At 40.2% G+C, this 12,136-nt stretch overlaps 1 protein-coding gene and 1 long non-coding RNA gene across 4 annotated transcripts in view; both read right to left on the reverse strand.

Moving 5' to 3' along the window:
* LOC306650419 overlaps nucleotides 1-12,136 on the reverse strand; it is a 134,828-nt gene that overhangs the window by 76,891 nt on the left and 45,801 nt on the right. The window lies entirely within an intron of this gene.
* Nucleotides 237-1,067, reverse strand: LOC306650328 (stress-associated endoplasmic reticulum protein 1-like). Its single transcript, XM_079122221.1, has one exon. It carries the CDS (start codon nucleotides 1,000-1,002, stop codon nucleotides 802-804), a length of 201 nt encoding a protein of 66 aa, XP_078978347.1. The 5' UTR covers nucleotides 1,003-1,067; the 3' UTR covers nucleotides 237-801.

Here is a 12,136-nt window from a genome sequence, read left to right on the forward strand (position 1 = left end):
CTATATTAAAATAATCCTGGTGAAACCAATGTGACATAAACCTTCCCTGACTTCACTCCACCATGGTAGCTTTTAGTGAAAACTCAGTGACTGAGTTACAAAATGCTCAACCAAATTTTTTTTTCCTCCTAAAAATGGGATCTTAGGTTATGTTCACTCATGCAAAATCCAAGGTAGTGTAATAGAAATAATATCATTAAAATAGATGTGGCTTATATATAAGCTTCTCTGCTTATATTATGCATTCAGAAGCTTTTCAAAATTTTTAGGTGCTAATGATTTTGGTAAAACTAGGCCGTGTTCCATTTATAAGCACCTTATTACAGGACAGTTACATGACCCTATAATGGAGTGTGCTTTCAATTCAAGAGTAATAAAGTGCCTAGCTATATAAAAACATTAAGATTCCAAATTTTAAATTATGTAACTACACTTACATGTTAGAGTTAACAAAATCTAGACCCTGTCTACACAGATTTAATCTAATTATTCATATTGCATACTGTTTTAACAACCACATTAAAACAACTTACTTTACTAAGTAGGGTCCACTACCGGGTAGCTTAACAATCAAATTTTATTGCTTTATTCATGTGGTGCTTTTTGTAAGGCACTGTGGTATGAACTAGAAAACCTGGAATGACTTGTGAAAAAACCTTGGAATGACACATGACGGATGATATGAAAGTCATTCTGAGGCAGGATGCTTTACTGAATTGTTTTTAACCAGGACATCAAACATCAGGAATGAGTTCAAGATAAAATTCACAGGAGAATGGAAACATCTTAAGGTCAGTGACTTCACATGCCCATCCTGATACTCTGAATGATCTGGAAAATTGCCGAGCGGCAGACGACGAAGACGAAGAGCGCCAGCAGCCAGGGCCCGACCGACGCCTTCTCCTCGGGCGCGTTTCTCCAGGTCTTGGCGACGTTGCCGCGCTGCGTGATGTTCTTGCTGTGCTTCTCGTTGGCCATCCAGATCCGCTGCTTGGCCACCATCTTCGCGGCGCCGCCCCCAGCCGGCCGGCCCTTGGCCGCGCTCGCTCGCCCCCCGGGCCGCTGAGAGGCTCGGCCTCCGGAGCCCGCGCCGCCGCGGCGAGGAGGCGCTCGGGACAGGCGCCGGTGGCGGCCGCTTGGCCTGGGCGCCGGCAGACGGTGTCGGGCGGGCTGGCCGGGCCGGCGGGGCGCGCGGGGGCACGGAGCGGGCCGCAGGGGGGGTCCTCGCACCGCCGCTCTGGCCGCCGCCGGGAGCGCAGAGAGAAAGAGGAAGCAGACGCAGCAACCGGACGGTGCAGCCCGCCGCCTCGAACTACTCCGGGTTCGGCTGCCAACGTCAGCCACAAGTCAATTTTTTATCAGTGAATATAGACATCACACCACAATGTTTTCCTCCATTAGTATAGACAATAATCCCATTGGAAAGTGGAATGGAGAATATAGAAGGATCATGAAAGACTTGACACAATAAGGAAAGGCATTCATCCAGGGTTGCATGGAAAGCAATAGGAAGTACAAATGTCAGTTAAGACACTTTAATAAAATGAACAATATTCCAGGGTTATATTCAGTTACATTAGGTTACATTAGGGCAGTTAACTTTCTGTATGTGCAGATCATATAACTTGCTTGCTATTCAGAGTCCACTAGTACCGTATGTTTTTCTAATAAGATAGTGTCTCCAGCCCTCAAGGACAGAGAAGTTGCAGAGTGTTTCTAAGCCGTTCCAACAGAAGATCTTTATTGTCCTGAGAACTTTGCTCCCTCTTCTGTTCTTTGACTGCCCTGAACCTCTACAAAGGCCTTATAGTATTTTAAAATCTATCAGATTGAGAACTAACTTTTGCAAATTGGCCTCTGAACAGAGTGTAAAAAAAAAAAAAAACAAAAACAAAAAAAAACACTTTTATAGATGGGTAAAGTAGTTCTGTACAAAAAATACATTAACCTAGTTGTGCCAAACTGAAATCAATGTGTGTGTGTGTGTGTGTGTGTGTGTGTGTGTGTGTGTGTGGTGTGAGTATATACAAATTAACACAAATCTTACAGAAAAAATGACATGGCCATTACTTATATTAGTAAAGCAACATGAGAGAATGAGAGAAGGAGAAAGAGGGAGAGAAAGAGTGGACGAGAGAAGCCAGAGAGAAGTTAAACTGACATTTTTGTTCCTTCAGTCTCAGATCAGTCTCTTGCTGAGCCGGCAGGCTGCTGCTGTCTACATTCCAATGCAAGCTTCAGCATGGTCTGGCTAGGGAAACTGATGCCTAAAACATTTCAGCCCTTTTTTCCTTGGTTGGTAATCAGGCTGGCCAGATTTGGGTGCAGACAATTATGAAACATCTCCCATTATTTTGAGGATGAGGGTGCTGTGTAAGCTGAGGGTAGGGGATTGTAATATGACTCCTTTTTACATAACTTGAGGCTGAGAATGTAACACACTCAGAATGTAAGATAATAATTACACTTTTGATAATTATTTTAAGTAAGGGAGAACATTTGCTGATAATTCTACCCTTAAAATCTCTTCAGAATGGCAATATTAACCTGGTGTTTGGCTCTTCACCATCCCTATAACATGGACCTCCCCAGATGTATTATGGGACTTGGAAATTAGGCTGCACTGAGGGAAGGGTTGATTTTCCCCAGGAAAGTCTGCTTTCCAGCATCCCCATTGCCAGCATTGGGGATGTGGCTTCATAGGGGTTTTGAGGTATAATAAGATTTTCCCCGAAGCGCAGTCTACCCATATCAGGAACAGGGTTCAGGGGGTTTTGTTAGAGGGACTGTGGGGACAAGAACAGCAGTGACTTTTTTAGGTCCATGGATGGCTGGGGCTCGGAATTGGCGTTTAGTTTAACATGAATTTCTTTCTCCTGTTTTCCTCATCTCCCTTATTGTTAAGGTCTTGAAAGCAGTATCAAGAAATTGCTTCTGGGAAGACTTGGTACCCTTCTCTGTTTATGATTATTATGGTATCAAGTGCAGACCCATTGATAAATTGTTCAGAGAGTATCATTAAAAGTGTGAAGGTGTAGGGTGGTATATGTGGTAATGGAGTAAAGGAAAAACAAAGGTAGAATGTAGAGAACCTCAAACCATTTGCCATTGTGTATTAAATATTTTCCCAAAGCCTGGAGAATATTGGTATCAACAATTCTGTTCTTGTGACATGTGTACTGGCTATCTAACTTGAACTATGGCCAAAGTTGAGTCCTGAGCCTGATGAGGGGTTGAATTTTGAGGTCAGTTTGTGAGGTTTTTTTTTTTTTTCTTTTTTTTTTTTTTTTGTGGTGGTGGGGAATGGACCCAGGGCCTTGTGTTTGTGAGGCAAGCACTCTACCAACTGATCTATCTCCCCAGCCCATGTGAGTAGAGTTCTTAAAACTGCTAAAGAGAAACTTGAACTGGGTGTCCCTCGAAAATGATTGGGTAAGTCCCATGTTTGGAGAGGCTCAATGGTATTGATGATTTGATGGCAGAGCATTGTCTGGATTCATATGCCATAGGTGTGCCAGTCACTAGTCTGGACTTTTTCCACTGGGGATTAGAGGAAAGTCTTCACCCAGTCTCAATGGCAAGGAAACCTCAGTGACAAGGAATCTACCCTGGCTAGCTAAAGGATAGATACTTATCTGTGCAGATAGAGGGAGTCTTACCTTTCTGGGGAGAATGTGGAGGCCATTCTTGCAGGCAGCAGCAGAATGACAGGTGTCTTTGATTCATGAGGTATTCTGGGTGTGTAGGGAAGGGTAGATTGGGGAGGGGAGAAAATAGAAATGGGACAACTTTAATGCCAATAAAGAATTTGCCATAAATCCTCGTAGTTTTCATGTGGCATAGAGCTGCAAAAATGTAGCAGCTGGTTGATCTTTGGTAACCCTGCGGGTTGTTAGAACCATATGTGAGACATAAGACCTTCATACAGCACCAGAGAACAGCCCTGGCAAGCTGCCTTAACTTGCCTTTTGTTGGCCTCCCACACACCAAATTTCTCTCACACAAAAGCTGGCAGTTGCTCAGCTAGGGTGGACTGCACTGGACATAATGGGACTGCATTCTACAAGGAGGGTTGGCACAAGGAGTTCCTTGGTTCTACAAGGAGTTTGGAGATTCAATCATAGCTTGTCTGAGTGGTGACTGTGGTGACCCACAGCTTTCAGAAAATCACAGAAGAGCTGGACTTTTGATGGTCACTTTCCAGGACTCGTCAGTCATTTAACTTTGACTGGGGAGAGAGTGAATGTGTTTTTGAGACTCAGGGAATGACTAAATATTACCTTTTTCTGTTCCCTGATCTGGGAATCAAAATTTTAGCACAAAATGACTGAGCCAGCTTCAAACTTCTTGAATCACACAGCATTTATTCATCAATGATGAAGGACATTAAATGAGGAATAGGTCCATCCTCTGATGGACCCACATTCTTGGTGGAAAATGAACCACTGGTCAAAGCAGGACTCTGTGCTTACATAGGTTACACTGAGAGGTGAATTATGGACACAGCATGTCAGTTTGGACACTCAGGAAACAGGTTTTTGAGAATTTGATGTTTGTTTTCCTGGGCAATATTTTTACTTGGGGAATAATGGAGGGTCTGGGGTCAGCATTCAGTGCTTATCTCTTTCCCTTCAGGGTCCCATTGTACTGTCACTGGGAATGAATTAATTCAGGGAAGGAACAATCTTTGGATTCTTCTCAGAGACTGTCACTTTAGGCTTGATGGATGTCTCCTTCCCAGGACTTGTCTTGCCACAAGATGTTGTTCACTTCCTTTCTAAGGATTGTCCTGTCAGAGGGAAAGAATACATTGAAAATGAATCAATGCCATCAATGTCTAGCCCTCATCCTCACTCCCATTTCCAGGCTACAATACTTGGTATTTGTCATTTTCCATATGTTACACCTTTGAGCTGCCAGATTGAACAGTGGGAAAAAGGTGGGTCTTATTGTCCCCTGGTTTGCTGGGCTCACTAATGTCTTTGCTAGTCTCAGATAAAGTTATGCTGACCCACTTGCAGACTTCCAAATCTGACTTCAAAATTGCTTTTGCACTGGTGCATGGCAATACAAAGATGTTGTCTGGCACCCGGGCCAGCTTCCCACAGATGATTGCTGGGCTCATTGTATCTTCTGTGGACTTCAGGAGTCAAACATCCTCTGTATTGGTTAGGGTGTGTGACCATTGAGCCTCAGGAATTTCTTCATTAAGCCTGTTTCTGGAATTATTCAGCATTTTCTATCCTGTGTGGCAATTCCACCCTTTCTGCAAAGCAGCTTTCTCTAATTTTGTCCCTTTTTCTCACTTAATTTACTCAAACTATTTTTCTCACACTCTTTACCCAATATTGAATATTAGTGCAATTCCATTTTCATTCATCTCAGGAAGAAGCAATATTCCCATTGAGTAGCTAAGCTATAAGAAATACTTCTTCACTTCTCACCCATCATCCTTCATCCCATTTTGTTGGGAGAAATCCTAGTTCTTGACCAGCAGTGGTGAACGTCTGAAGTGTGTAAATCTGCAGGGAGGAGCATCTTGCTTCAGCATGTAAGAAAGTACACAACTCCTCCAAATTGACTCAGTGTTACCAAGAGAACCCCTGTAGAAACCTGGTGGTCTGGCCCCCCGTGGTGCATTGTGATTGGAAAAGAAATCTATAAAATGTATAACTGTTCCTTTGGTAAACAAGTTTACAATCTGCTTGTCACAAGCTTGCAACCATCCAACTCCCGCAGTGTCATTTTTGATGTGAAGCTGCTTACGAGCCAATCTATATGAACCAATCTGTCACAAGAGAAGCTACATCTTTTATCTTGTTTGCTATCAGGGATTGAACTGAGAGGAGCTTAAGCACTGAGCTACAACCCCAGCACTTTTTATTTTTTATTTGCCAACAGGGTCTCTCTAAGTTTTTTAGAGCCTCACCAAGTTACTAAGTGTGATCTTAAACTCAGAATCCTCCTGTCTCAGCTTCCTGAACTTGTGGTATCAAATGCATGTGCAAGCATGCCTGCCCATTAGCTGGACTATATTTTAGGATGACTTCAGGTCAATTTCTCCTTAAGCCCCAGTGTAGTAAAATCATGTTGGGGCACATTTTCTTCACTATTTAAAGAATTACTAATTATAATACTGGGAGATGAGTATTCCCTCTTGTGTGATGGAAGGATGGATGAAATATTCATGTGAACATAAGGAACTTGTTTCCTTCCTAAGAACTTCATGCTTCTCATTAAAACATGTGAAAATAGAAAAGATTAATTTGTTTGACCTACTAATAGAAAAGGGCCACCAAAACCTCAAAGAGAAACTATGTAAAAATTAGGGCGATAGATTCTGCATCATTAATTATCAGTACTAATGCATCTGTGTTCTCTGGGTGAGGGCTCATTCTGCAGAGGGTAGTTCTGAGGCTGTGAAAATTCCTGAGAATATTCATATTTTGGTTAAACATTTTTTTGGATCAAAGTCACATGGACAGAAAAATGAGGATATAATGCAGAGTTCCCATCTGCCTATTCACCTGAGGTTTCTCTGTAATTTACACCTTGCATTTCTGAAAGACTTATTATAATTATTGATGTCAATATATCATTATTAAATAGACTACTTGGTTTGTAATTCTATAACTATTGACAAAAATCATACTGTTGAGTAGCCACCATCACAGGGACTTACAGTTTAAGTTCACCACACCAAGGTTCCCCTTCTTCAGATGTTCAGGCTTCCCATTTTTCCTGAATCTTCAGCAACATTTAATGTTTTCATGGCCTATTATTTCAAATTTTTTCCTAGATTCAGAGTGATGTGGCATTTTAGAAGAGCTGTTTCCCTTAGCAACATGATTATGTGCTTACATGTTTATTAGCCACTTTCCTTTTATTGCTGGACTTAATCCTGTACCTCTTCCTCCAGAACTGAGGCCAAAATGAGTAATGCCATGATGATGGACTACCCATTATTTCTATGGTGTAGATCATTGTGAATATGTCTATTCACAGTTGGTTGACACCTCATTGTTAACCAGCAGATTCTGGTACCTACCTACCTCCCATGAGATCTCTGTCCTCAATGATTAGAGCTCCAATAATTCCCTAATGCCCAGGTCACCAAGACATGGTCATGCATACCAGATTCCCCTGAGCAATCTAGCCAACAATTTTTGACAACAATTGCCATGTGTTGACTATTTAATCTGAACAGCCATCTTGAGATTTTTCTTAACAAACCATGCCATGAAACAGAATAGGAAGTCAGAATTTTCCCTCTGTAGTAATGACAGTTTATTGCAACTACTTTTGCTTTCCATTTTAATTTTCATTTGTTCCTTTCAGATATACATTACAGTAGAATATATTTTGACATATCATACATACATGGACTATAATTTTCCATTCTTGTGGTTGTACATGTTGTGAAGATTCTCTGGTCATGTATTCAAATATGAACATAGGAAGTTATTTCCCATACATTCTATTGTATTTTTGTTTTCCATTCCCCTCCTTTCCCTTCATTTTCTTTGTCTAATCCAATGTACTTATATCTCACCACCCCATTAGTTACTTTAAAAATTGCAACTCTTCCTAGTGACTTGACAAAGTCAACAAGTTCAGAGATGAAGCTTCTCCTCATAGCATAAAGTAACCCATGGTACCTCAAAATCAAAAGATATCAGGGAGCTCAAAGAAAAGAGTAAATCTTCATACCAGAGGGGAATCCACCCAAGACTCCAGGGCTCTGCAAGGAAGACAAGGACACCACAAAGGGGAGAATTAGTGCCTTCCTGTGTTCCTCCAGGATGTCCAGTGTGGCTAGAAGTTTTCCTTCAGTCTATTTCTGTGATAGCCAGAACTCTGATGTTTCCTCTTAGTTTTCTTTGTATTCATTGACCTCAAGGACTTGAGGTGAAATTTTACATTATCCTCAGCAATTGATGTCACCAATAAAGGAAGCAGACAGGGATCAGAGATTATTTTAGCTTAACACAAATTAATGACTTTTATTAAATATGAACCAAGATTTTAAATCAGTCATGTGTGTGTGCATATGTGTATCTCTGTGTGTGTGTGTGAGTTTGTGTGTTTTAGATAGGGTTTTGGTACATTTTCTGGGATTCAAGTGATTCTCTCACATTAGCCTCCTGAGAAACTAGATGTATCAGTGTGTGCCATCATGCTGCCTAACCAGAGCCACAATTAACAAGTGACTCAAAACTAAATAAGTCCTGTTAGTCAGTTTTATGTCTATATAACAAATAACTGAGATAAACAACTTACAGATATGTAAAGGTTCCTTTTGGCTCACAACTTTGGTGGTTTTGGTTTATCAATGGTTGATCATGTTGTTTTGGGGTGGTGGGAGTGTATGATGGAACAAAATTTCAGAGAATAACAGAGATTAAAGTGTGGGACTCTAATGATCCCACTAGAGTATGCTCCCAATGATGTACTGAGTTTCATCTCTCCCCTTCTGTTCTTCTTTCTATGGTAGTCAGGATAGAATCCAGGTCTTTGAACATGCTAGGCAAGCACTCTACCACTGAGCCAAATCCTCTGGTCCTAGGTCTCACCACTTACAAGCTTCCCCACATCACAATAGCTCCATTTTGGAAACCAAGAATTGACCATATAAATGTTTGGGGCTGATGAAGATCCAAACTATCAACAACTTCTTTATACCTTTATCTAAGGACAACAAAGAGGGAAAAAGAACACCCAAACTCCAGACCACTCCCATGGGGCAGCTGAAAGGTTCTGATGTATAATAAGAAATTACAAGAAATAAACTCAGTAATACCTCCAAACTGTAGGAGCATATTTGGTAGTTTTCAGTAGAATGTATATGCAACAGAATCATTTGAAAAGGGAAACACAGTTACTTCCATATACAAATGATATGATCTATTACCATTTACAGTTTGCATTAACAATTTAAAAACTAAATTCTGAAGAATTTTTTGCAAGAAGAAAAAATTGGAGGGCTGGGGAGATAGCTCAGTCAGTAGAGTGCTTGCCTTGCAAGCACAAGGCCCTGTGTGCAATCCCTAGCACTGCAAAAAAAAAAAAAAAAAAAAGAAAAAAGAAAAATGTTTGTGATAAACATCTTTTCAGATTTCATGAAAGTTATGAAAGTTTAATCTTGGCTGTAGTGCAGAATCATCTTCTCGATCTTCTCGGTAGCAGAATAAACCACCACCTGTGGCCACTGGCTGATGTCATCCTATGGGACTAGGTGTCTGCAGAGCTGACATCATGCTTCTCTTTGCTGCTTGTGATGGTAATAAACTGTTAGACACCATTTAGGCTTGTTGTATCCTCCACAGCAGTGGGAAAGCTGCAATTGTGATCTTTATGGCCCTGTCAGTGAACATAGTGCAGCTTGGGGACTGCTTGACATTGACTTGTAGATGGGAGTTAATTGTGAATAATCATGTGTGATGTGATTTGTAGCAGCAATTTCATGCACCTGGAATGTTACTTACTAATATCTCAAATACATTTCTATACCCCTTGGTAATCAGATTAAAACTAGTTTTTATTTTTTGACAGGGGTAGAATTCTCTTGACCATCTTACCCTGGTGCTATTCCAATTATCTCTTTATAATGATAAAGTATCTCAGTAGACTGGTAATCTTGTTATTGTATCTAATGCTTGACAATATCTCTCTTGCTGTAGTCAGCAAATAATTCCCCAATTGAAAAGAGAAATTTTTTCCAGTTTCAGACTATCATAAACAAGTACCATCTGGTAAAAAAACTTTTTGATTATACCTCTCAGTTTCCAAGGTAATGACCCTGGGGTTTTAATTGGATACCCATCAAAACAAATGAATTGATGGCCTCGCATATATCCAAATGGGTAGGACCTATCATAAAGTGTACTAAGAACACTTTTAAGGTTTTTTGATTGTGAATACATTTACACGATATATTTGTGAGATGGATCTACTGAAAAGAGAAGAGTAATGGCACCCATGAAAAATTTATGTAGCTCACAGTAAGATTTTAGTTCTAAATACCTTGGTTGAGAGAACAAATATGGACAATGAACTGGAAAATCTAGTTCTACAATGAAAGGTAGGGAGTGAACAGGGTGGGAGAAAAGACAAAAAGGGGAAAGGAAATTAGGAAGTAAAGAAATAATTCATGACAAATAAGATACCCATAACTGGGCATGAAATATGTTAAAGAGGCCTCCTTCATGAGTGAGCCAGATTTCTGTGCATTCAGATGATTGTACTTTCCCTCAATAACTGTGGGTCCTCAGTTAATCTCCCATTTTAGTCCATCCCTGCACTTCTCTCATTCAAGCTTGAATTTGCAGATTTGTTTTCATTATTGATCACAAATCCACCAAGGATGTTTTATGGGCCATGACTCTTCATAGAAGTATTTTCTGCAGCTTCTATATATTGTAGCTTAGCCAAGAGTCGGTGCTGTAAGATCCATGGATGCCATCCACCCAGGACTCTCTCATTTCCAATTTGCTACCTGAAAAATGGAACATCTTCGCAGTTATCTTTGAGTAGCCCTGGTTGTGTCCACCTGTGGTGAAGACATAGAGGAGCTGAGCTGGCTAGAACTGATTCACAGGCCCTGATTCCTGTCTCTGGCTGATACTGTCAGTTACCACCCAAATTCAGGAATGGATAAACCACAGGGAGATGGGTTACATTGCTAGGAAAATAGAAAGAAAAGGTGGGGCTACCCCAAAAGCCAAATACTAGTTACTCCTAATATCAACGAATGTTTATGGTATCAGACATAATTACTTGTTTTTAATGCATTCCTCTGTTACATGAATTGTCCTGCTGAATTACCATAAATTTTGTCAGAAATCTGGAACATTATTTTTATTTTATTGGTTACAGGGTGTAATTGAGATGGATACTTTCTGTGTGTATCAGGAATTTAACCCAGGGGTGCTTAACTATTTCTACAGTTTTTATATTATATGTAGGGACAGGTTTTGGCAAAGTTGCTTAGGGGCTCTCTAAATTGCTGAGACTCGCCTGGACTTAGAATCCTACTGCCTCAGCCTCCTAAGCCACTGGGACTAAAGGCATGTACCACCACACCCTGCTTTGAAATTGTTGTTTTTTTGCCACTTTAGAGTATATTTTTAAGGTATGCTTTATTTAGTTATACATGACAGAAGAATAAATTTTGATTCATTGTACACAAATGGAGTACAACTATTCATTTTTCTGTATATGATGAAGAGTCATACCATTTATGAAAAATACATGTACATAGGGTAATGATCTTTGTCTCATTCGAACATCTTTCATTTCCACTGCCCCTCCTCTCCCCTCATTTTCCCCTACACAATCCAAATACCCTGCACCAAACAGAAGAAAATGTATGCTGAGCTGCTGTAAACACTGATAGGCTGCATCACTGTAGTGCACTGATTTTAAGTCCTTTTGGTATAGGCCAAGAACTGGGACATAAGGGTAAAGTTGTGCTTTCATTCCAAGTTTTCTGAGGAATTTTTACACTGCTTTCCAGAGTGGTTGCACCAATTTGCAATCCCACCAGAAATGTATGAGTGTACCTTTTTCTCCACCTCCTCACCAACACTTATTGTTGCTTGTATTCTTGATAATAGCCATTCTAATTGGAGACAGATAAAATCGTAGGGTAGTTTTGATTTGCATTTCTCTAATTACTGGAGAAGTTGAACACTTTTTCATGTTCATTGATCACTTGTCTTTTTAAGTTTCTGCTCAGTACCTTACCTATTTATTGATTGGGTTATGTATTATTTTGGTGTTAAGATTTTTGAGTTCTTTATAAAGTCTGGATATTAGTGCGCTAGCTGAAGTGTGTGTGGTGAACATTTTCTCCCACTGTGTAGGCTATCTCTTCACACTTTTGTTTCCTTGGCTGACAAGAGATTTTTAGTTTCAATCCATCACACTTATTGATTCTTGTTTTTCTTTGTTGCAATGTGGGAGCATTGTAAAGAAATACTGGTTTTAAGTTAACATGATGAAGATCTGAGCATATATTTCCTTCTGTTTGGTGCAGGGTCTCTGGTATAATTCCTAGGTCCTTCATCCACTTTGAGTTTTGTACAGGATGAGAGTAGTTTAGTTTTATGTTGCTGTATTGATTTACAGTTATCCT

Source organism: Sciurus vulgaris (assembly GCF_902686455.1).
Source record: "Sciurus vulgaris genome assembly, chromosome: 19".
NCBI classification, from domain to species: domain Eukaryota; kingdom Metazoa; phylum Chordata; class Mammalia; order Rodentia; family Sciuridae; genus Sciurus; species Sciurus vulgaris.